The sequence below is a fragment of the Apostichopus japonicus genome, chromosome 22, assembly GCF_037975245.1.
Source record: "Apostichopus japonicus isolate 1M-3 chromosome 22, ASM3797524v1, whole genome shotgun sequence".
NCBI lineage: Eukaryota > Metazoa > Echinodermata > Holothuroidea > Aspidochirotida > Stichopodidae > Apostichopus > Apostichopus japonicus.
Window position 1 is genome coordinate 7,492,173 of NC_092582.1, and position 26,764 is coordinate 7,518,936.

A 26,764-nucleotide genomic window follows, 5' to 3' on the forward strand; every position below is an offset into this window, starting at 1 on the left:
TGCAGTACTATGCAGCCAGGCTGCGTAGGACATAACAGTGTTTGCTCTGCGGTTCACAGAATGCGCACTATGCTCAGCCTGCTGGTCTACTGTTTGATACATTGCATGATGCAGCCTTTAGCAGCCTTGCTGCAGGAGAATTTGCAGCTGCTGCAACCTTGCTTTTGGACATGGTTCCTTACAACATTTCGAAATGTGGCGAGTTGGTATGGTTTTCCGATGCTGTCTAAAACGTAACAACTTGTAAAAATGAAGGCTTCAAGCATAATTTCAAATGATGAAATAAATGTCTAAAATGTTGAAAGTTTCATGTACATAGATCTGTGTTTTGCATGGGATTAAAGCTAATGTCAAAAGTGTCTGGCTGTCAGAATGTTGAGAACCAATCAGAATCAATAACTGGTAGCTTGTTTGTTTCTCCTATAGTCTAACCAGCCGCCATCTTACATTGTGTTATGCTCTGTAAGTTCGTAAAAATTGTCAACCACATTCCAAAAGCTGCTCTAAGAAACATAAATTATATTTTTCAAAAGGTAATGACCAAAGAACTATATTTTTCAGGGTATATCAACTTTAAAAAGCCCTTCAACAAAAAGTTTAAAAAAATACTGGCTCCGTTCTTCAATATGCCAGAAGTGAACCAAGTTCCCTCCAGTAAAGTTCCTTACCCCTCATTCTCAATAAAAAATATAAATAAAATTACTAATAATGAAAATTTGATGAAAACTGACTTATATTCAGCCGTTGGGAATGCTTGAATCTTAAGTGTGAGAACAACTTTCCTTATGAGTCATGATTAACTTTAAAATTTGCTTTCTTTTCCGTCCAGCTTTCTGTGAGTGGGAAGATATATTCTGAACGGGTAAACACAAACCGTACTAAACTCACGCAGACAGGATACAATTTCTGAATCTATAATCTCATTAGCATGCAGCGCCAAGTAAGGCTGCCAATATTATACCTAAACTTGTCTCTACCTACCTACTTCCCACTAGGCTTGCACGGTAAACCGGTTTTAGTACCGAAACCGGTTTTTTCCAACCGAATTTCGGTACTATTTTTTATTTTAAGAAAACCGAAAAACCGAAAAAACCGGAAAAACCGAAATGTGAATTTCAAATACTGGAAAAAACCAAGTTTGTTGACTTTGGTTTCTCCTATTTACAGTTCTTTTTGCAATATGAAAGTAAATTGCAACAAGAGAAAGCTTTTCTGAAAGACGACATTGTCAGCTACGATCGGCACACGCCATAACCAGTGCTTGAGGGTGGATAGCTAGGCCTAACATTAGGCTATGCAGCCCTTATATGCGTGCATCAGTTAGGTACCTTGTAGTATTGAACTGACCTTGGTTGCCAACGTTAGTAGTTGTGAGAAGTACACACTCAAATGACGAGATGCAGTTCAAAATAAATTATATCCGACGTGTTTGTCCTCTTTGTGTTCTTCTTATTATTTAACTTCAATTTAATAGTAGAGGATATGGAGAAAATCTTTTCAAACACATTGATCACAGTTCGTGTTCAAAAAATGAACGTTAAAACTTGAAAGGTACATTGTGCAATCCACAATACCACACGACATGTACAGTCGAAGGAGGGGGGGGGAGGCTCTGGGAGTTTAACAACTAAGATGCAACAAGTAATATTAGAACAATGAACAATCACGGGGGGGGGCTCTGAGTTTAACAACTAAGACGCAACAAGTAACTTTAGAACAATCACGGGGGGGGGGGGGGGGGCTCTGAGTTTAACAACTAAGATGCAACAAGTAACATTAGAACAATCACAGTCCATTATTCACAAGACACACCTGGCGTCAGGCTTGAGTAAAGGAATATTAAAGGAGTAATAATGTTGCATACATGGCTGGAAATTACAGATGTTGCTGTTGGGACAATTCTCCTTTGTACGCTAATAGATTTTATTTTCTTTGTAAGTTTCCTTTAAACATTTCTTCTTATCAGTTATCAGACAAGGCGTCTCTCAGTTGGTTTTCGTTTGCGTTGAAGAACACATGTTTCCAACTTAAACGTTAACAATTTATATTCTTTGCCGACCTAATCCCCGCTTTTGTCAGGGATATTTTTCAACTTGTACTTGAAAGTGTAGACGGTAAATTCTATTCACTCCTTGAAGAGAAATTTATTTTACCGCCAAGATACCACCCGCGAACATGGCTAGAACATATAATATAACATTTAACATGAACGTGATATTTTTTTTCTGAACACGAATTTGAACTTCGTGAAGTACAGTAAACACAAGACAAACGATAGGTGTACGTGATGTTAAAACTTCAAGTAAATTTTTTACTAACCTATTTCTTTTCGACATATTTACTTCAGTTTAGTTAACGTGGGTTATAAAATGAGAGTCAGAAGGCAGTAACATTTCTTGAATTTATTCTTCTTATTTTTAACAATTTACTGCGAACGAACATACTTGAACACGCTGTTGGTAAAGCTTCAAAAATACGCATCTTAGCGATCGAGATTTGGATGTTTTCAGTGCAATTCGGGAGGGGGAAAAAAACCGGTTTTTGAGCCAGATTCGGTTTTTTGCTAGAGAAAAACCGGTTGTAAGTTTTCGCGAAACCGTGCAAGCTTACTTCCCACCCACCCCCACACAACCCACCCCATTTCTGTCTCATATTAAATATACTCATATTAAATAATCATATAAAATATAAAATATTCTCATATAAACACAAGAAAAGGACACAGACCGTTAATTATGTGGCAATCATTGCACGTATACGTAATGATACTTTTTCAACCTACTTTGTTGGCATTTTAATTGAATTACAGTATCTCAATAACTGTGTTAATGTGTCAAAATTAAGGCGAGAAATATCGAAAATCCCAAAACCTCGAATCCATGATTAATGTGAATCTGGCTAAGCTCTAAATATACACATTATGTATCGGCATTCTAAGACAAATTGCACATGTTGGTGCATGCATCGTAGTGATTAGAAGACGAAAATTACCTGCTTATCTTTGAAATGAAGCAAACGCCGCTGTGCGAAGAGAATGACACAATACTGCAGCCGCCAAGAGGCAGGGACATCTAGGTTACCAAGGGAACGTCTATAATTGGCATTATCATCTTCTTCTGTGGGGAAAAAAAGAAATTTTCCTCGTAAAATATTTCTACGCTCTTGTTTTATGGATTCAATATGTACTAAATCAATCCCAAAGTTGTGATCTGAAATTTGAGATCTTTTTCCACAAAGATAACATATATCAAAGATTTTCAAGATAGAATAAATTCTTTTGTTTAATGTAAAATGTGGCACTCAGTCATGTACCTGGCATGACAAAATCTCATAAAACTTACTTTTACAACAACAAAAAAAGATAAAGTTGTAATTTGTTGAAATTTTAACTACAGAGAACAAGGACAACTAACATTTAAGCAAACATTCAAAATGTGTCAGACTTCAAGCATAACATTAACCAGGTTATTATAATAGCCTACATAAAGCCTTGAAGAGCATTAATCGCCCAGATGACATCACAGAACCACTTCCTGTAGTAATGGCCGGTTCAGCCCGTCAAAATAAACTTCAACCATCATCTCTGGGGTTAGGGACAAGGTTTAAAAATGTCGTTTTCGACTGATTGTATGTGTGGGATAATAATCCCTATAATGTAAGTTTTACACCCTCTGCACCTGGAATAGCCCTATACAATATCCAGTCACTATGCTTTAAACTGACAATCTCCTCGTCAAAAGTCAACTGCTAGATCTATGTAATAACTGATCTCTTTCATTGATCCATGCATTTCACAAACATTTTTTACTTCTTTTTTTCCTTTTTTTTTTAAAACATTTTTTTTATTTTCATCATCCTCTAAAGTGACACATGCCTTTAGGCTCTCTTGCATAAACTTCTATATATCCAATCACTGAGTTTTGAAGTCGCTCCACAATCCTTTTCATCATCGCAATGCGATGAAATTGATGAATCCGTATATCCAAATATTACTATCCTCCTCTTTTTAATAAGGCTTACAGAGTGTATATAATGCATAATTGAGCTTTGTTGACACAAATGTGATATGATCGAGAGAGAGTCAGTATGCCTCTAAACATACCCTACAGAAAAATCAGAGAAATAATTGCAGACATAGAGGTTCCAAATTGGTTTTAAAGTAAAGTTCAGGAACAAAAGCTCATCATTATTCATTTGTTTGCCAGAGGTTGTTCATGTATTTTGTCTATATATACTGAGCAGGGGTCGACCAATTAAGATCTCCTGATGTAATATGTATGCGAGGGAGGATTTTCAATTAAAGTGGCATACATTGATAAGAGTTGGAGAGAGAGAAGTTCAAGTTTTGAAGGAAAAAAAAACCTAAAAAAATAGAAGGAAACTGGTGACGTGTTTCCTTCCTTTCCCGACAGGCTTGACACATCGTGACAGACTGTGTTTGAGGGATGTGAAAAACCAGCTGTTTTGAGAGACACAGTTTAATTAATTTGTAAATTTCTTCACCTTGGCATTGGTATTTTATGGATTCATAGTAAATCCTTTGACAAAACTGGGAAATTTCATTGTAGCAGCAGAGCTGTATGTGGCCATAACACATGCACACATTTCATGATTCAAACATAGTGTACATGATGTAAAAAAAAAAACACCCCAAAATAGGTAGATGATAGATCTACTTTTACAAAAATGTGCACATTCTATGAGTATGCTACTGTAAATCAAAGCTACAGCACAGTCTTACACCACTGGTACACAACATTAACCATGTAAGAATAGTCCTATATCATACTGAGAAAGTTTTCATAAACTGCGCGTCCTTGCCGATTGATAATGTTGTTTCACAAAAAGATGACGTTTAAGTCCAGCTGACTGCGTACTGTTAGCCTAAGAACAAATACACACCCCCACTCTGTAGTAGTGAGTAAAATTTGCTTCTGGGCCCAGGACTTAGAAACCATTACTAACGCTCAAGAAATGTGTTAGCCTTACTTGCATGATGCTATACAAAAATACAAATTCACTTTAAACAATCAATGTTTTTCAATTAAAGTTAATTGCAAATGGATGCAAGTTAGTTATATGTGTAAATTACCATTCTGAAATGACCTTTGACCCCATAGACTTGTATAACCAGAGTCCAGAAATGCATCTTGATGTTTTGATGATGTACAGTTTATTAGCTGAATCTTTTTAGGAGTGTGAGATTTTTTGCGGACTGAGGTAATAGTGTTACAAAGTTTTTCCATGTTGACCTCTTCTGACCATGTTGACCTCTGCCCTCCATCATAATCAACAGCAAACATGTTTTCAATATGTGGGACAAATCCATATGACACATGACATTCATTCAACTTTTGTTTGCTGGAGATAAATATGTGCTTACTTTACACATTATACACATACATAAATGTATGTTTTCCATTATTGCATAGAGAAATTTACAATTGTTACGATTCCAACTATGCATGCTTCATGAAATGATATAGTATTCATCCATTTGAATCCCATGTACAATGTGTGTATGCCCAAAGATATAGACATAATTTCCAATGTTTATATTTCACTACGATCGGCCGATTTGAACCCAACTAGATAAATCTGCTAGAACAATACCATTTCAACTCACACGCACTCTACTAATTGATGGTTAATTATAATTCAATGCCTTTATATTACTTTAATTTCTTAACCGTATAGCCCAGCTATAACAAATCTCTGATGTGTAAAGTGTAAGTCTGTGCGTGTGCGTGTGTGTGCATGTGTGTATAGATCACAGCTTGCATACACACTCATCATTTCCTGAAACACGTACTGCGATCATTTAACGCTCTCTTGAACATGTTGGTGGGTCTTTGATTAATTGTGAGTGTTGTGGTATGCAGTGAAGGATGTCTTCTTCCAAGCTAGGTGGAGGAGAACGCAATCAACTGTAAAACTAGCTATTAATATTCAGCTTTATATTGCTACATGGCATCTTTATTGCAGTCATGATAATCTTTGCTTTGCAATATATACTAAGTCACAAAATCTTTCATAGTGTAAAGAGCTCGATGTTTCAAAAGATCCAACAAGTACATATATCGTATAGTCTACAGGTCTGGCGATATTGTTTAATAATTCTCCGTCCAGGTACCGTAAATGCCAAAGTCCAAAAATCCTTCTGGATTGGAATTTACACACACACTTGACCAACATCACTGTAGCATACATATACTGAGTCAGATTGAATTTCAAGTGGCTGTGTTCTCAGGACGCTCATATCCAAGCTTTGAATATTTGCAGCAATAAATGTTAAGGCAGATACCTGTCCAGCTCAGGGGTCTAAGAGGCCGGGCATCCCCTCATCTTTAAGAAGTCTTTGTTTGGGTAAACTCGGGGGGCTTAGATGCAAAACGGTTTTTATTATTTCCATCCAGCTTTCACACTATATGTGTAGTACAAGTTAACATGTTGCCTGAATGGCTGTACCACTTAATGAGCATCAAAATTATAAAACTGAGGCCATTTGGAATAGATTACAACTGAACATGTATATACCATTGCATAACCAGAACATTTGTTGGACTAGAGCCTTGGTTTTCAACCTTTTTTCGATCACGAGCCCAATTCGTCTTCCGAGCCGTCCTCGCGAGCCCATACCCTACCCTGCAAAGTTATCAACTTCATAAAATCAATTTCACAGCGTTTATTAGTGTATTCTTGACACAAGTGACCCGGGGACTCAATCAGAGCTATGTATGTTCCTCCGTGATCAGAGGACAGGTACTTCCCAATTAGAGCCTATCTCAAAGATTTCTTGCAACCCTCAATGGTACAAGGCAATGGTACAAAGCAAGGCTTCCACACATCATAACCTTGGTAAATACGTAGTGTGCATTGGTTGGTGGGAGTCACCGAATTCTCTTATACTAGTCTTATCGGGTTAGGGTTGAGTAAATTTTACCCGTTGTACAAGGTTTCATCGAAGAGGCTTCCTAAGAAACATCATCATGTGCCTTCGCCACCAGCCCCCAAAAATGCCACAAGTTTTAATCATTACTGGGGTAATGCTCGCGAGCCCACAAAATCGGCTTCGCGGGCCCAAATGGGCCCGCGAGCCCAAGGTTGAAAACCACGGGACTAGAGTGTGCGATGGGTGGAAGGGTGGGCAAGCAAACATCTGTAGGACCTAGGATAATATCAATTAAATTTGTGACGCAAATCTACTGTGACGAAATACTACTGTGACGCAAATACTACTGTACAGTTAGATTTCATCGAAATGTAAAAAATAAATTACAATACCCCCACAGCCCCTCCCCTACAACCCCCCCCCCCACATCTTTATTCTTTCCTTAAACATAGTTTTTTTGCAGGTCCAGTCTCCATTAATGATTAATAACAGGTCTTGGTAAATTATTGAACTGCATTTCCTAACCCTAAAAAGACAAGTTGAACACAGGAGGAATTCCCACCCAGCTTAAAGACACCAGCAAAATTATTAATATAAAAATTGTCACTATATTTGACTCCCTAAATGAAAATTTCAGATCAAAACTATTTGGTAGTGCCACACTCCTCTGCCAAGTGAAGAGATGGCTAATGTTTGCCACAGTGACCTCATATCTTTGTCATACTGTCCACATCATAGTGCATACAGTAGTTGCCATCAAATTCTGTCATACTGTCCTTTTGGTACTGTATGTAGACAGTGATCTGATAATGCTCTGTCATACAGTTGATATTGTAGTGTACAAAATTACATACTAATCTAATGTTGACTCCTAGGACACAAAAATAGACGTTACAGAAGGTGCAAGTCAATTAGGGGCCAGTACTTCAGAACACATATTTAAAATTGTAAGTACTATAAAGCACTAGACTTACAGAATATAAGGACAATTTCTTTAATACTCCACTCGGCTTAAAGCACAACAAATGAATAATACAAAACCTACTGACTCAGCCACCAAACATGTATTAAATTCTATACAAACAACATTATGAATATTCATTATCAAAATCAAGGCAGGCTAACACATTGTTACACTATCCACCCTGTACATTAGATAGTGACGGTATAGAGTTCTCTGTCATACTGTCCTTTCCGTATACCGTACCGTCTCTCTAGACCATGAAATAGAACCAAATACCCCGACAGCTCCTATGAGTGATACGGTATATGGAAAATATAAATTTTGTAAAAAAATTCTCCACAGCTTTTACTTCCCTCCAGAGTGTTTGGTTTTCAGGAAAAATGCATTAGATATTGATACCTTTTTTTTTTTTTCTACATTTGGCAAATTTGCCACAGTTAAGAGTGCCTCCATTTTTTTTTCACTCTTATTTTTCAGACCGTTTCTCTTTTTTTTCAGACAACTTCTGAACGGTCAGCAGTTTCTTGTGGATTATAGTAAATGTTAAAAAATCATTCTATTTTACTATTTATTCTTAAAGGCTTTTTTTTATCTCTGCTAATTATTTTTGACATAAACACCCATATCAGATAAATATGTGTCCTCTCATCTCTATCTTTATATACTGATGTAACTGATATATTAAAGGGTTTTTTTTGCTTTTTTCCATTCAAAGGTTTCTTCTCTTTTTCTTGCAGCCATGACAATTTTAATGACATCTGTTTTCCTTTTAAAATTGAGAAGCCATTTGCAAAATGCCTTCAACCATACTTTTCTGAAGGTTGCACACTATACTTGGTTGCAGTGCATAGTGTGTATCGAAATAATAAAAATATTGATGAGTATGGTAAAACAAAACAAAATCACTCAGCAACACTACAGAAGCTTGGCAAATCTAATCTATTTGAGAAATTTGTTTTGATTGGCAATATTTCTGAGCAGTTTATCCATTTGTTTGTGTGACATAGATAAGATAAGATAGATAACATAAGACATAGATATTAGATAATGTTGACATTCCCTTTCCTCCCATCTCGATATTTCCTTGCTTTATTGCTCATTCTTAGCAGACATAGTTTGTTACAATGTTAGAAAGTTGTAAACATTTGTTTGGGGGAGAAAAAAAAGATAAATTGATTTTATTTTTATTGTAATTAACAATGACAAAAGTTTGTAATAAATTTGAAAGGTTTATAATTACTGCTAAATTGTGTTCTTGAATACTAAATAATGCAGATCTGAGCAGCCTTTGTAGTATCTTTAAACCAAAATGCAAAACTGTATTGAGGTTTGATGGATGACTTCAATGTAACAGGGTATGAGCCAATGTTATCCTTGTAAAGTATCATTAACAACCTTTGTAACTTTTTCCCGAAATGGACTGATTTCAATGGTTATTATCCCTCATTACTGTAGAGTGTATACCAACCGTTCCTTGTTAGTCCCAGAAAAAAATTTCCTGACATTTTCGTATTTCCGAAAATTTCCCTCAAAGTGGAAACACTGTCACAAAGTTATTTTATAGATCTTTGCAATTATTATTAGGGATAAACTAGTATTCCCCATTGCAAAAACAAAGAACCAACAGTACAGGCACTTTGTAGTTATCATTCATGCAATAATAGAACCAAAACGTAAGTAAAGTATTCCTCTGCTAAAATGTGCGGATATCGTGTTTGAATTGTGCTGACCAAAAATTGCTCACAAAAATTGCACCCATACAATAATAGAACGATCTGCAACTTGTTTACAATCGCCGTACCACAGAGAAAAGTTAAAGAGCAGAAATCGGAATCAGCTCCAACAAGAAAGGTCAGTCTCACATGTTCTTTTACACACAAATACTAGGTTCATATCAAATTAAAGATCTGCGAAGTAGTCCTTTTACAGAGAATGACATCGAACTAGATAGGAAGCCTGAATAAGAAGTAAAAATTTGACTTGATCAAGTCTCCCACGGATGGAATTATTTCCCAACATGATGGGAAAATTAAGATGGGAGACATTTTGCTGCTCACACCAAAACCCATTTTGGTCATCAATACTAAAAACTTGAAAAGCAAAATTCATGATCATTGCATATGATCTGTGGCCTACATCTCATCATAACTGAAAACTCTACAGAAGGCCCTGTTTTGGGTCCTCACATGACGACCAAAATATTTTTCCCGAACAATTTGGTTCACCACCATTCAAACGTTATATCCACAACAGATTTGGACAAACGCTCTAGGAGGAGTAGGATTTGTTTCAATAGAAATGATCTCTTTTGACCTCATGTGACCTTGAAATTTATCACATATGGAATCTTAACTTACACAAACCACTGACAAAATTTCAGCCAAATCGAATGAAATATGACAAAATGACAGTCACTCAAAAATGGTGACAAAAAGTGACAGAATTTTGGCAGTATCGCATGATCGCTGTAGCTCAGCTTAAAAGCTTTCAGCTGAACCAAAAAAAATGAAATTTTGAGGACAGCTCAAGGGCATGTGTACATTATGGTTTGTATGTGATGATGTAATGTCAGCTGCATAATGGATCAATGTACATCATTTCATTAACTGTTTTTCTGATGAGAGTTTGAAAAACCATTTAGCACATAACAAACCAATTTTTAGGGAGGTAGAACTACCTTACGAGGTCAAGAGTTATAAGAATGGTGTGAGATCCATGTCGGAGAATTAATGAAAAGTAGGAATGGAGGGTTCATTTCCTGATAATCAACCTGTTCCTGTCATGTAAGGGCTTTGTTTACTGAAGTCGCCCAAATATAATCATTTTAACAAATATGCATGGTTACCATGCAAATTTGTAATTCAGAAATGCCACCAGAAAACAACAATTATGTAGTAGTAGATGTATCTGTACAATGCAGAATTATAGGTAAAAGAAGGTACGTTTAGGCATTAGGACGGAAAGAAGGGCAATAGACCACAAGTAACTGGTCGATCACTATTAGACCTAAAGAGGGGTGGGTGAGGGGGCTTAGGGAGGCTATGCAGCCCTAGGAGGCAGGGTCAATTAGTGAGTCAGGGAAACATGAGATAGATAATGATGTTTTCTGATTGTTGTAGTATAGTTCAAGCAACATTTAGTCTTCAAAAAGGGCCCGACCTGGCTCTCGTTCAATGCCACTGCACAGTCACTAGGAACTTAAGATTTAATGCCTCAGTACACGATGCAGCAAGAGTGCAGTGGTTCGGTAGTGACATGTAAGTAGTGATGTAAGACTCTCAGCCGTACATCACTACAATGTTTATACACATTCAATGTAAGTACATTAACCCTATCGGTGTGTGTACGTAATGCCTCAGTACACGATGCAGCAAGAGTGCAGTGGTTCGGTAGTGATATGTAAGTAGTGATGTAAGACGCTCAACCATACATCACTACAATTGTTTAAACACATTCAATGTAAAGTACATTAACCCTATCGGAATGTGTATACATAACATAATCTAATACGATCGATAACTGATTTCAATCCAAGTATGAACGTTTGGAGATCGATGTCAATGAAATCAAGAATAAATTAAATTAAATATCATTATCAAAAGGTGAATTGGCTGGCACGATTGTTTTAAGTAGTCCTAACTTAAACACGACCAAGAAACGTGGTCTCATTCGAAAGCTGATAGAATATACAAATATGAATGTAGGGTAACCCTGCTTCGGGGCATAGTATCGCAAACTTCCTGCCAGCTAATGTGGAAAATCTCTCGGTAGACTGCATTAACACTTACATGGGGAAAACATGCAACACCGTTTTCTTTTCTCTCAAATCAAACATGTTTTGACATTCCAACGTAGCATAAACTGGGGTGAGCATGTATCTTCCTCCTACCCCACCGAGAGATTGATTCAATAACTGTCTTAGGTCTTCTGCTAGACGACCGTTCCCTGATATTTCTTCAATATCCGATCACTCGTGCGAGTAATAACATGAAAGTATCAAAACCAATCAGAGACGTTTTCCTTTACCCCTAAAACAGCCCCCGGGGGAGACTTGGACTTTTTGTGTTCCTTTAGAGATTACTGCCAGCGATCAATAATAAGCCGGGATCTTCCCTCGGTAAATCTGGGCCAGCGGTTAATGCTAGCCGACGGAACGTGAAAAAGGGTTACCGAGTGAAGGGAGGGGTGGGTTTTATAATCTGGCATTAGAACCTGAAAGCATCCTGATCAACTGCAGAGCTGCATCTCGCGGCCGTAACAGGGTCGTGTACAACCATCTTTGTCATGTAATTCAACTTTTTAATCAGAAGACCTAAAATATAAACTTGTCTGCTCAATGATGCATCAAGGATGGAAGATGCAAGCTTTTAACAAGACACTTGAGATGGAGCTATATGAGGATCAGCTTTCACAACAACTGGAAAGGATAAATTACAACTGATTTACAACTGTTTGAGCACCACGTACAGTACTGCATGCCATTACATTAATGTCTGTTCAAGAAGAACATTAAAGGAATATTAAATATATAAATGAAAAATAAAATAAAACAGAAATCCCTCTTTTTTTTTTTTCATTCATCAACTCATCCCATGCCGGAAGTGGCATGTATGTGTTGTAAACAAGTACCCTCCCCAGGCTTGTTGCTAGACTCACTGAAAATGGAGAACATGGAAGTTGAAACAGTCTGACCATTTGTTCATGCCAATTACTTGCTAAAATGCTAATGGGTTTGGTAGCTCTTTCACTGTAACCCATTCTAACATATGGTCATCACTTTCCTAGAAATAACACCACTGATTTGTATTGAAAAGTAAAAGATGTTGCCAAAAACTTTACCAGTCACAATTCATCAATCAACACTGTAGTGGTTTTTTCTTCCCGCCTTTCCACGGTATAACACTTAAAATGCAAACCTGACGAATATACAATCTTAATTAATAAAGGTAAATTATTCATAAGAATTTAATGGAAATGAATAAGATAGTTTTGCAGTGCATAATTGCCATGGAAGAATCATAAACTTGCCATTAAGAATTTCTCCAAGAGAGAAACCAAATTGACATAATTTTGCCCTGAAAAAATAAATAATAACTTCAGCTTCAGAAATAATATATATCTGTTCATTTTTAGTCAAGCAGTACATGTCCATGTATTTAATGTCTCAGTAGGTGTTTGCCAAATTTAAACTTCGACCTTTCCAGCTTACTGCACAAGCGTTCAGTGAAAATGACACTGTTCTATGCAATTTTCATATCAATATTCATTATATTTATTGAGTTATCTGTCATTGAAAACGTTGACCAGAATAAAATTTGTTAGATTTATTAACGAGTTCGTAGATTTACAAACTTCAATCAAAATTTTCAAGCCCTGCCCAACAGATCATGCGCCAATCAAATATCTCTTTTTTGTTTACAACCGTTACGCCTAGGCTTACTTATTTTTTTGGGCCTAGGCTTTCTTAGGTCCCTGCTCCTGTATCTTTTTCTCTGTCTTACCGATGTTCAGCTTGAGAAATTGTGTCATTTCCTTCCATTTCAATGAATAAACAGGTGTTTTCAGACATTTCCTCTGTGGAATTGTAAAAAGTGGATGATACCAGTATAGGACTGCATTAAAATCTTGATCCGGCCACATGTGTGGACTATTTCTTTTACATTTGTGTAATGAACATACTTACATGGGCGGTCGCAGTGATTTTACGGTAAATCATTCGCGCCATAAGGGCATCAGAAAATAAATTGATTTCTTTCGATTGCAACAGCTTTCCTCCATTTAACCCACTTGGTCAGAGTGCACTTAGAATAAGAAACATTGAATCTACTTCCAAAGTTTGTTTTTTGCAATTCATCAGCAAACACGTATTGAGACCTTATTACATGAAACACTGTGGAAATTAACTTCCATGCAAGTGTCAAGTAATTGTCTGCAAACGATTTCAATCTTCAAATTTAAAAATTTTAAGATCTGATGGAATTTCTCTTTCAAACATAGTAAAAAGTAAATTATTAAACCTATCACTCATTTTGACGTGACTGTGAGAAAATTAGTCAATATAGTTGCATTTTGATTAATTGGCAATATCGTCAGTTTACGGGATCAATTAGATAAGTTAACATCTTTTCAATCTTATCTTCTTAAATGATCCATTACATCTGCTTGGCACGTAGACATTACCATGGAAACGAAGATCAAACTTGACTTTCAAAATTTATCACAATTAAGACCCTGATCGATACAGCTTGAGCTTTGCGCAAATGTTACCGATATCGGTTTTTCTCGTTTTTTTTCTTTAGACCTCCACTGTGAGCTAAGAAATATAGAAAACCGAGACTAATTAGGCTGTAATTACTAGCCCAAAAGAAAAAATAAATAAATATATAAAAGTGAGGATGTTTGGCTAAATACAACACCAATATCCATGGACAGCTTGGATGATGATCATGTGTGCATGTTAATAATTAACAATGTAAATTAAGTTAGTGTTGACATTAAGCCCCAGCGTCTTGTCAGATTAAAGTTTGATTTGGGGGAGAAGTCAAGAGCATTTTCTTCTTCTTCATGTAATTAGTTAAATATCAAAAATTTGTAAGTATAATCCAGTCAGTATAATCCAGTAAAACCAGGCTTTCATCAAAGACTTGCATTTTACTGACCTTGCGTTTTGGAGCGCACGATGTATTAATGATGTGGAGGTTAATAGGATTGATAAAGGACTGAACCTGCTGAATTATCCCGGCTGTATTGACACAAATATTCCAAAACTAAGACTAAGGCTAACACAGAAGTACGGGGAAGAAATGAAGGAGAAACCACTGTAAACTCAAGCAAAACATTCTAGAAAAGTAGCAAAGCATAGCATACATAAGCAAAATTAGTGTATAAAAAATGAAATCAGTCATTGATATTAGGTGAAAACAAAAAGATTGTAGCTATTAACTTACAAAAGAGAATAGTTATATCTACTCAAGATGGAAACTCTTTGAAATGACAAAATAAATTCAAAACATTCCCTGATCAAGAATTCGTTGACTACAAGCTCTCCCTTTTTGTACCTCCTTGCCTTAAATCCATCAAGTCATGATGGCGCCATCTCTGAGCCATGAATATTCAACAGCGTTTAAGACTATAGTATAGTACATCAACATATACACAGATCTGCAAGCCTCTAAACACACATAAAAAACCATTCTTCAAGAATTAATCTGAAACAAGTTACCAAAAAAACCCTGAGATCACAAACAAAAAAGGCTCTCTGTCATGTCTGCCTTTAACAAAGCCTGAGCTGACTGTTTATTCTCTAACTCTCAGACTTTCAGAATTTCCTTTGAAAAAGATTCACCGTTTGATAAAAAATATAAACAAAATTAAATCAATTCTGCATCTTCTCTTATGTAAGTAAAGTCAATCTTGTGTAGAAAACTATACGCCAACTTTTTGAAGCAGAAAAGAGGATATCTTTGTGCACCCCTCCCACCCCCCCCCTTCCTCCAACCTTTAGTTTCAGAGTAAATGGATACTAGTCTACTGCATGGCCACTAAAATTTGACAATTACAGCCAGGTGTATAACATCTGAAATTTATGTTTCAGTAAATCATTCTTTTGAGCATGTGATACATTTCCCTTGACATCAATGTCCTTCCAGATCGCTCACAAAGAACATCAAATTGGATCAACTTTTAATTACTTGGTACATCAAACCACAGATAAGTGACAGCTCCTTGATGGAAATGTCCAAGCAAAACAGTATCTGTTTAGGGTTGATGACAGGACTGAGTTAAAGATGTAGCAGCTTACACAATATGTGATATTCACAATATTTACAATATTTGATATTAACGGACAGACAACAATATCTCCAAATCCCTACATGAAATCCTTAGAGGATAGTGCCCACTGCTGACCAGAAAGTGGGTCAATGGGGTTGCCATTGTTTAAACAAATGACTGAAAAGTGCATACTTTGGGTGTAAGGAGGTAGAGACCAGTGCATAAACCTCTTTTCTTATCACTCCACTAGCTGGGAGTTACAGTGGGGTGGCGGGTATATTGAAGCCAACTAAATGTTGGTCAGGGAAAAAGATATAAATGGTCAAAAGTATAAATGGGTTGTTATCATGGTGAAATTGATACCAAAAAGCTATATATCTTTGCTTTGTTTCCTTTATCCATGTGTTTTGTTGAGATGCGGTTGAAATATCTGATATATTGAAAATGCTTGCAAAGCATGCTCAGTACTGTACTGTTCAGACTTCATGAAAATGTATACTATTGCCTATTACAAAGAGTTTTGCACACCTCTTTTGAATTTTTGTTTTAGTGTCAGTGAAGAAATGCAGATTTATTGGCATAAGTCCTGTTGCCAAATACAAGGATTACAAAATATGAGTAGTATCGGGACCTTGTTACAGAAATGTATAAGGGGTCCAAGTTTGTTATGTTCTTGGATTTTTGGTGACTTCATGTAGCTTTTATCTTTATCTATTAATCCTTTCTAAAAAGCTGAAGCATTTACTTTTATCCAATTACTGAACAGTTTTAAGATGGCTAAGATAATACATATTTTTTCTTTTTTTCTTTTTCGTTTTTGTCTTTTTTGTCATTACGTATATGATATTTCTTTAAATTGTATAATGTTATCTTATGTAACATAAGTACAGTTTGAATGGTTTATTTGTGTGCAACCTTTACTTTATTGCATGCATTGTTCATTTTTTTCTTTTCTTATTGTCTTTGTACGAGGGGTCTGCTTCATAAGAGCCTCGGCTTTCTCAGACCTCCTCCACTTGTCACATACCTTTTCTTTTATTATTGTGTAATATATTTTGAATGTGGAAAAAATTAAATGAAATGAAATTAACACTGCGCAAGAAAGGAATTGTTGCACTGAAGAAATTATTACTTATACATATTAACGACATATAATGCAGTATCTGTTATTGCACAAAATCATATCTGTTTTTCCTTGTTTATCTCTTTGAAATGTATCTTAACTATGCTATATGCACCTACTGTATGACCCCACCACAAGTTCTTAGAAAGATCTTATCACGTCCTTAACAACCCGTTGTCAAACTATTTGCGACAAAGATATGTTCAAAACTACCCACTATATATAGTGTAACCCCGGCGACAAAAAGCCTTAAAATTCTTTGGCTTATCATAGTAACATGATCAAACAAGGAAATATCGACTGCTATATTTTTATTCATACTGATCTGATACACACAGATGAAAGCTTTTCTCAAACCAAATTAAGGTGTGGTTTGCAATTTAATACTTAAACGAAGCTTTATTACTTTGAGTATAGTACTTGTGTTACAAGGATGACTGCACGCTAGATCGATGCTGTTCAATATGATACTATTATTACTTTATCATGAGACATCCTTTTACACATGTGTACAGACTGTCCGACGTTACAAGAAAATTATAGACCACTTTACTACAGACATCCATTTACCATGACCGCCAAATATATCATTACTGAGTTTCAGTCGACGAACATGAAAAAAAAAATTGCTGTTTATTGTTGACAATTTTCAACTGATCTAGTAGAGTTTTATCTCAGTGAAATAATGAAACAATGTGTACGGTATGATGGCGTCTCGTTCTCGGAATCCTTGAGGGGCTGCCGGGGACACCACTAGGGTATATATGATCATGTGATTAATACCAATGTAAAACAAAATGACACGACATCTAGAGTGTGTTTTGTCAAATGTGACAAGATTTTTAAAAGGAATCTGTCTGAGATGCAGCTTACGGGATGTATGCATCTTCTGAAAGTAATTATGCAACAGAGCTGTCGAGCAGAACTTGTTACATACAGTACAGTACGTGATCAAAATAATATCATCCTGCTGTACTTTGCCATGTGCTACCAACCTCACAATTACAATTGAAAGCCTAACTAGCTTACGCAGCTCTTTCCATGTGATATAAATAACAAATTTACCAAAGCTACCCAAGTGTTACTGGAAATAATTAGTTTGCATTTGATTTTAACAAAAAAATAGTTACATTGTCATAGAAATTCTCATCTATGCAAGGTTAAGGAGTATGTAATTTTTTTTTAAATCGAAATTGGATAATTTTCATTTTTTGTGTCAACTCTGCAAACGTAGGATGAATTTAACGAACATCAAGCTGCTATTGTTAACAAAGAGGTTATATACATGTCGAAAGCCAGGTTTCGTTCTGACACTATGATAACTTGAAAGAAATCACAAGTTTTGAAGCTAAATCCAACTGATATGCTCCTCTCAAGTCAAGTGGATATGCCATAGTACGGACAAGCCATAGTACGGACAAGCCATAGTACGGACAAGCCATAGTACGGACAAGCCTTAGTAGGGACAAGCCTTAGTACGGACAAGCCTTAGTACGGACAAGCGTTAGTACGGACAAGCCTTAGTACGAACAAGCCTTAGTACGGACAAGCCTTGGTATGGACAAGCCTTGGTACGGACAAGCCTTAGTAAGGACAAGCCTTGGTACGGACAAGCCTTAGTACGGACAAGCCTTAATACGGACAAGCCTTGGTACAGACAAGCCATAGTACGGACAAGCCTTATAAGTACGGAGAAGCCTTCGTACGGACAAGACCAGTACGGACAAACCTTAGTAGGGACAAGCCATAGTATGGACAAGCCATCTGTGGAGAAAGAAGGCCAGTGCGAACTCCCGAGACCCGGGAAGTTTATTCATATTCCTAAAACCATGGCTGAATATTGGGCTGAATGTGGGCTCTCCTTTGGGGACACATTTCTATTGCTGAACCAGAGTCAGATTGTTCCTTGCTATACTACTGCCAATCATGTTCATGTAATATCAGATTATAATGTTCCCTAATATTGCTAGAACACAAGATTTCTTACAATGATGAGAATCATGCCATCGATATATTGCTATGGAGAAACTTACTTAAAGTGTCGTTTTTCATGCAGTCTTTGGTGTTGAAATATCCCATTTTTTGAAAGTTAAAAAACTTCAAACAGACTCTTTGCTAATGCATGATCTATTTCACCCTACCATTAAAGTTTAACACCTTACTGGACAGATGTGAAGCATGTACCACCTGAAGAAAACTGCTATGGCTATGGAAAGATAGCTGTATCATAAAGAGTGCACCGAAGCATTCACAAACAGCGAAGGGAAATAAAAGGGAAGATCGCACTGACAAGTACAGAAGAAAGAAACCGTCAGAGACCAACATATAAAACGTGTGTGACCTTCATTAGTGGGGTGTATAGTGGATCAACTGAACCATGACTAGATTAATTGAAAGCAATCCCTTTATAACACGTCAAGTGGAAACGTTTAAAAGATATGGTAAGTTCATACACAACATAGACAAAAAAATTATAACTCGGTGTCAATGAAAGAATCAAAGGAGAAAATGAGAAAATATTCATTAGATGAACAGACAGACCTTCAAGGGTGAAACATTGACACATAAACTTGGAACAGAAGAAAAAATTTGGCTGCCATAGAAAGTACAAACTTACAGTGTAAATCTCACTGGAAGGCCAACCGGGGGGGGGGGGATGGGGTGGGGGACCTTCAGCAATTCTGCATAGGGTACTGTCATTTATGTCTACCAAATAGTGCCATAGATACTGTATATATGTCTCTGGGTCCCAATGTGCTTGTTCTATCCTGTTTATATACAGATCACCAAAGATTTTGTACCTGTCGCTGTAATATATCTCAATCTATGTGCTAGTTGCAAAAAGATGTTTAAAAGGATCTAGTCTTCCATAATCACGAGAAGAATCACAGGAATAAGACCAGCATATTTCATTTCAAAGACCTTTGATACTTTTAAGTTTTCTGATGCTCAAAGTTTAAACTCAGTGTAACAGGCACAACTAAAAATACCTCAAACAAGCTTTCTGATTGGTTGACGACCAGAGGTGTGTAAAGTTGCCAAACGAATGGTGGGCAACATTCTGTTACTGACGTGCACAATGCTGGCACTTTGGATGGTAGAATAAGAAGGAAGTGCATTGACCAGGGGGGGAGCCGGTCATAGAGGGCGCGCAGTGTTGAAAGGTTACCGGTCATTCTAGGCACGGTAGAACAAGGTGGTAAGGTTGTGGGGAGACAGGTAAGCTTGTCGCTCATCAGTGGTACTGTATGTTACTTTGAATAAGTCACACTATGTGTGAATTAGCGAATGTGCAGGTACTTTGCTCGAGCATCTGTCAGAGATTCCTCAGTCAAAGGAATCCCAGTGATTTCCGAGACTGCAGCTTGCGAAGATTCGTGGAACTAGAAAAGGACCAATATTACGGTGCCCTCTTTTGAGTTAGGGCGTGGCTGGAGATCATCCTCATTGCTAACACTGTCTTTGTTTGCACTTTTGACTAATGTAAGGGTGGATCAAGATATCTACAGATGATTTGAACGGCCAAAAAAATACACAAGTAAATATTATATCAGATGTAGCTATAAAGGCAATGCCTGTCTTATGACAAGTTAAAGTACTATACCCTAATTTACTGCAATAATGAATTCCTTCCCCCTTTGTGTCTTATATACCCCTGATACCAGTCACATCCATTTGTTTGCTCAAAATTGTTGACTTAATTTTATTTTGTTTTATGATATGAAACTTGACCATAGTCAAGGTAAAAGGATGTGTATTGTAACAGATTTTAGTTGAAATCAAAACTGGTGAAAGTCAACTCAAAATGTTACTTTCATAAGTTATGTAGGTACATAAAAAATAATATATATATATATATATCTATTATTTACACCGAAAGTGTGATAGGTTATCAAGAAAGAAAGAAAACATACCAAATAAGTCATCAATCTAGATGGTAGCCACTCCCCCCAACTCCCCCAACCCCCCCCCCCATTTGAGACTGTAACCATGGTTTATGCATAGTCATAGGAGGTAATGCATATATTCATACGAGGTGGAGTAAATGCATGATTTTAAATTAATAAAACCTAATTCACATAGAGGCAGCTGTACAAAGGAAATGGATGAAACTACTCATCTGTGCAATGATATGGCAGCATGCCACTGACCATATATGTATATACATGCATTGTTCTGCATGGTCATGTTATTAAGTGACCTCTAGCAATACTACTGTACCCCGCCGGCCAGGAGGAAGTAACATATTTCAGAATTTCCTGCCTCCCGAACATATGCGGAGCTACAAGCAGCAACTTCCTGTTATTAGCCAAGAATAAGAGAGACTGATATATATACTACAGAATTTAACAGGTCTCCATGCAGAGTAATTACCTAGTTTATTAATAATTTAGTCAGAAAGAAAAAGTATCGATCTTTCCAGGCATTTTGCTTTCTTTTTGAGGTATAAAAGTTAATTTCATCGGACATTTGCATGCATGGGATGTAGAATCAATTAAGCATCGATGTGAGTGACCTATCATATGAAGCGGTTGGGAGTTTAAGCAAAATGGCCGGGGTCTCGAGTGGAATATATGTAATCCATGGACATATACTGTAGGAATCAATTTTGCAAGCACATGTGGAGCAAAACTAGAGATTTCAAAGATGCACAATCTACTAGAAACAATATTTTAAATTATATTTTTGCATCAATGCAGGAGCCAATTAATATATGATAAATACAATTACAAAATAATATATATATATCTTTGCATGAAAAAGAATTACATAGACCTGGAAAATATTTTCAACAAAACTCAAACATTGGCTATTTCAGTTCTGACAGAAAGTTGAAATATTTAACCCTGAAAAACTGAAAAAACCTTATATCTTATTAACTCAAATTTTCAATTTTGTCCAATTCCAAGAAACGCTACTACTGTATATGTGCAATACAATACAAGCAACTTTATCACTCCATTGATAAGTGTGAGCATTATTTTTTTTTACCCTCGTCGGTGTATGGTTGCATTTACTACCATAAAAAGTTACAATAGCTGGTAAGCAATATGAACAAGCTTATATGCCACTGCAGCATACCGTCCATTTTGAGAGCTGAGAATAAAAAGAATATCACAGCTTTAACTGACACACCCCCGTAGGGTAAAGCAGTGGGAAAGCCACACATGAAGGTGAGATCACAATAAAACAGAAATGTGTGGGTGATTTTGTATTCCATTAAAACGTGTCTTATGGAAGTTCTGTGGTAAGATCCTTAATTGAACAGACATGTTGCAAATTTAAGAAGTGCATACCTGAACCTAGAACTACAAAATTAGTGACTATTGATCCAATATTGGTCAGAACCAAAATTGCAAATGGTCAGAATTATAGTCATTATACATGCTCTTATACTACTATAAACCTGAGGGTGCATCCTACTATATCTCTACCTCTCACTCCCTATACCCCTTCCCATTGTTTTGTACCCCCTTCCATTCGCCTAGATGTATATTTGGTCCAATTATGTCTTATTTATGTCACCTTTTCAATGATCCTTTATTGAATTCACTATTTATACTTTAGCTCATAGACCCCAATGAATTTCACAATAGTGTACCTATATTTAGGCCATTATGTAAATAAAGGCCCATATCCCTCCTCCCCTTTACTCTAGCTCACACACATTTCTAGTTCTTCACAAAGTAACTTGGCACAGCAGTGGCTCCTCCCATCCACTCCCCCCCCCCCCCTCCTCCACTCTCTCCTCCCCACAACTTTCATCATTCTTGACACTCTAGTATCTCCACATTTTGACTATTAATTAATTGAGAAGTAGCTGTTTTAGCTAAAATCATATGTGACAGCAGTCACGTCAGGACAGCATCTGCCTTATTCAGCTTTTCATTCAAATGTCGTTAGAAATAGTGAAAGATGTAATCACTTTTCATGAATGCTTAGCTAAGATGGGACAGTTCTTTTACCTCCAAAGCCAAAACTAATCCCTCCCAAGAGCAAAAAAGAATATCAAATTTGTTCCCACTGGCAAGGCAAAAATGAAGCACACCTTGCACCAACTGTTGAATGAGACATACAATGCTATGAGTAACGTTAATAATATGTGTTCAGGGCAATCTGAAGGAAATTAAAACGTATGATGTTCTTAATAGAGGAAAGTACCTGCACGGGGAGGGATATGGTAGGAAACTTTGAAATGTGTAAGTACTTAGCAGGTAGCAGGATTGATTGTATTTAACAAAGAATGAAGTATTACTTCCACACCAACTAGGGCAGTGCATTACTACTGTACAGGGTTATACTTGGGGAGGGGAGGGGATGGGAAGAGGGAGGGTGGAATTAGGAAACTGCGAATTCATACAGAGCAGGTAGCACAGCATTATGTCAGTAATTACTGTATGAAGTAAACTTCCAAATCGGGACGGTGCAGAACTATGTGGGTATGGGGAAGCAAGCGAGGGAGTGGAATTGACAGATACATCAATTCTGATGATGGGAGAATTCGTCAATCTCTCACCCCCCAATCCAACTTGCTAAAACTAACCTGAACATAAATATACTGTTCAAAGAAAATTGAAACATGCATTTGTACTCGTATTTATTCATATTTCTTTTGCAAGGTTTTGGAAAAGTATTACAAAGATTTACATTTGCATATAGACCTACATGCAGTGTCTGTACTTTCGTAACAACAGAAATACATTATGAAATAATGGTAATACGTAATTATCATACATGTTTCAGTTTGCATCAGTACATTTAATACATGCAATAAGATATCGCTATAGATATAGTTTCCATATATTATTTAGGGTTGAAGAAAATAAATTGAAGTTCATGAGATTCCAATTTTTCACAAAGAAGACACCTTTTGAATGAAATACTTTACATATGTTGCTTACTTTTGTCAGAGAGTTGAACAACTGTAACACCTCATACATGTTAGGAAAATAAACCATAAAAACTATTTTGCTTTGCATCATACAACTGAGAGACATTTAATACCATATGTCTTTCATGGATTGAAAACAACTAGCAAATTATGTTTCTGTAGTTTCCTTATAAGATCTGTGATTCTATGCTTCTCCCCTCTCCCCCCCCCCCCATCTTTCTCACTCCTGGCCTCCTCCTCAACCCTTCTCTCAACAACTAAGACCTATGACCATTTTTCTTCTGCACCTATAAATAGTACATAGCTGTGAAATACTTGATCACTGTACCAGTACATATGTACACACACATTCAACCAGGTTGAGTTGGAAAAATATTTTTTTATGGAAAAGTACAATTTGTAAAGTTTTACAAATCATGCTTCGCTAAAAATTATCATAATAAAACGTGTCTGTTTTCCTAAACATAAGTGGACTGTATCTTTTTACAGAATTGTAAAAATAGTTGCTATAATCATAAAAATAAAAATCATAAAAACTGGACCCTTATTGATTGAAACTAGATACATGTCCCATTCTTCATATCCCCCTTCCCCTCCCACCCTCCCCCTCCCCCTGGATATACCATTACCTTAGTTAATCTCCATCCAGTCATAATAATTCAGCTTTTCTTTCTGTTTAAGATATTAGCTTAATAAATTAACCCATCAAGACCTAAAAATATGAACTGATTTGTCACTGGAGTCTGTTTTTCTTTTGATCAAGCTGTATGCATGACGTCTTCAGGCTTTCCACTCCATTGTACGTGTTTGTTATCTTTAAAATTGACTGTTATGAGAGTAAACCAACTATACAAAAGTGGCAGGCATTCACTGAAATGGCATAAAAGGAAGAACTTCTAGCTATCACCTAGCTTATACTAGGGGCTGTGATTGTGTAGATACATTGTAGAATGCAATGCAGGCAGCTGGAGGTTATTTAACTTGCATTCTCCTTCCTATAAGACAGGTGTAATATTTAACATACAATCATTGTAGAGCTGGAAAGTTTAAAGCTGCACTGTGTTGGTGAGGTGAGAAAACTTTCCACAAAAGATAGGAAGTCGCGACCCCAAATAAGCAGGAGTCATTTATCTGCTGATCGAAGCTTCATAAAGTTTCTACAGTGCCTATCTATATATATATATATATATATATATATATATATAATTGAAATCGTAGTGAGTTGGAAAATCCAGAACAGTGAAAAAACACCCAGCCTCCACCGGATTCACACCGGAGCCTCCCCTTCATATGCGTAACACCCTAACCATTAGGCTATGGATGCTGATTGTATGTCCAGAGGTTCGAAAACGGTAAGGAAAGTCGTAATTCCAATGTAGGCGTTTGTGATCACCTGTATCGAGCAATACTAGTTCTGTTTTGGTGACATATTTGCCTTACTCTATATTAAATATACAGATCAACATCAGAAAAATTCCACTTCGAAACCCAGGACCTTTGTGTCACAGACCGAAGTCCGTACCACTCCACCACAGTGATTCCATTGGTGTGTGAATGTGTATTAACTGGCTTCATTCCTTACATATATAATGGAAAATAGAGCTTACTTTACAGAAGCTTGGAAAGTGTGTATACAATATTTCTCCTGTTATGCAAATTATGTTGATCATTTCTCAAAGCAAACTAAAGTCATCTAATATTGATTGCATTTTAGTGTAAATGTAGATGTAAGTATTCATACCCCAAGGAAAGGTTTCTGAAATTAAGGGTAAATGTTCAAATCTATCAAATCTATCAACATGAAGGTTTCCCTGAAATTCCTTTACTGTGCACAGTATACAGTACACAGTATACTTAAATAATAATATAATAATACTTATTTATAGCGCATTATACCGGCAGTCTCAATGCACTTTGTGACATTGCTAAATGCGCACAAACAGTTATACTCTTATATATATCTACACAGTATGGTAAAACTTAATCAACCGTGTGCATGTATGGCAAAAGAAGGGTATTATTCCATAAAGTACAACGGTGTAGGCATACAATATTAACTCGTCAGAAATATTGCTTGAAAGTGATTTACCCGATCCACATCACGCTATAAAACTTTAAACTGAACAATTTAACTCTGTTCACAAAGCAAATTACACAGTTGCCTAGCAAACAAAAAGCATGTTATTACTCTTTCAGGCCATTTCAGAGGAGTTTAATAAAATTAAAACTGTTTAACAGTTTAATGTACAAGATGCAATAATGGAGACGCCATAATTGCATCAAACAGAAAACGCTGCATCCCAAAAATTTACTGAAGGTTTCATATACGTCAGTTTCGTTGCCAGGGTGTCTGCAGACACACAGCTTGCTATGGAATCCGACTTTACCGAAAAGGTGTCACAATTCCAAATTGACCCAAAGCATAGTGTCATTTTATGTCAAGCACTATCGAATGGTGATCAGCATCATGGGATAATTACATTGTGAGACGTGCACACTTTATCATGACCAGGCCTATTTTGCTTGATTGAGCAATTAGCTTCATTTATGTCAAACAACGTTGCTATTGGTAACTGAGAAATATGCCAGCTTTGTAAGCTAGTTGAAAAAGAACTGATAACTACTGTAGAAACAGCATTGTAAGCTAGCTGTAAACAGGAATTGAAAACTATACTGCAGGGAGCTATCCATGGAATACTGTAGAAACAGCATTGTAAGCTAGCTGTAAACAGGAATTGAAAACTATACTGCAGGGAGCTATCCATGGACTACTGTAGAAACAGCATTGTAAGCTAGCTGTAAAAAGGAATTGAAAACTATACTGCAGGGAGCTATCCATGGAATACTGTAGAAACAGCATTGTAAGCTAGCTGTAAACAGGAATTGAAAACTATACTGCAGGGAGCTATCCATGGACTACTGTAGAAACAGCATTGTAAGCTAGCTGTAAAAAGGAATTGATAAAGTCATACTGCAGGGAGCTATCCATGGACTACTGTAGAAACAGCATTGTAAGCTAGCTGTAAACAGGAATTGAAAACTATACTGCAGGGAGCTATCCATGGACTACTGTAGAAACAGCATTGTAAGCTAGCTGTAAAAAGGAATTAATAAAGTCAT

General features: G+C 36.6%; 1 protein-coding gene across 10 annotated transcripts in view; it reads right to left on the reverse strand.

Moving 5' to 3' along the window:
- LOC139963609 (disabled homolog 2-interacting protein-like) overlaps positions 1–26,764 on the reverse strand; it is a 509,980-nt gene that overhangs the window by 128,844 nt on the left and 354,372 nt on the right. For 9 of the 10 annotated variants that reach the window (XM_071964562.1, XM_071964563.1, XM_071964547.1 and 6 more), the window contains exon 2: positions 2,992–3,116. The exons of the other annotated variant lie outside the window; for it this stretch is intronic. Coding sequence is in view for 8 of the 9 variants with exons in the window: in XM_071964563.1 (XP_071820664.1) it covers positions 2,992–3,116 (125 nt within the window). In the remaining variant the exon portion in view is untranslated. The remainder of the gene's footprint in view (positions 1–2,991; positions 3,117–26,764) is intronic. 10 annotated transcript variants of the gene reach the window in all.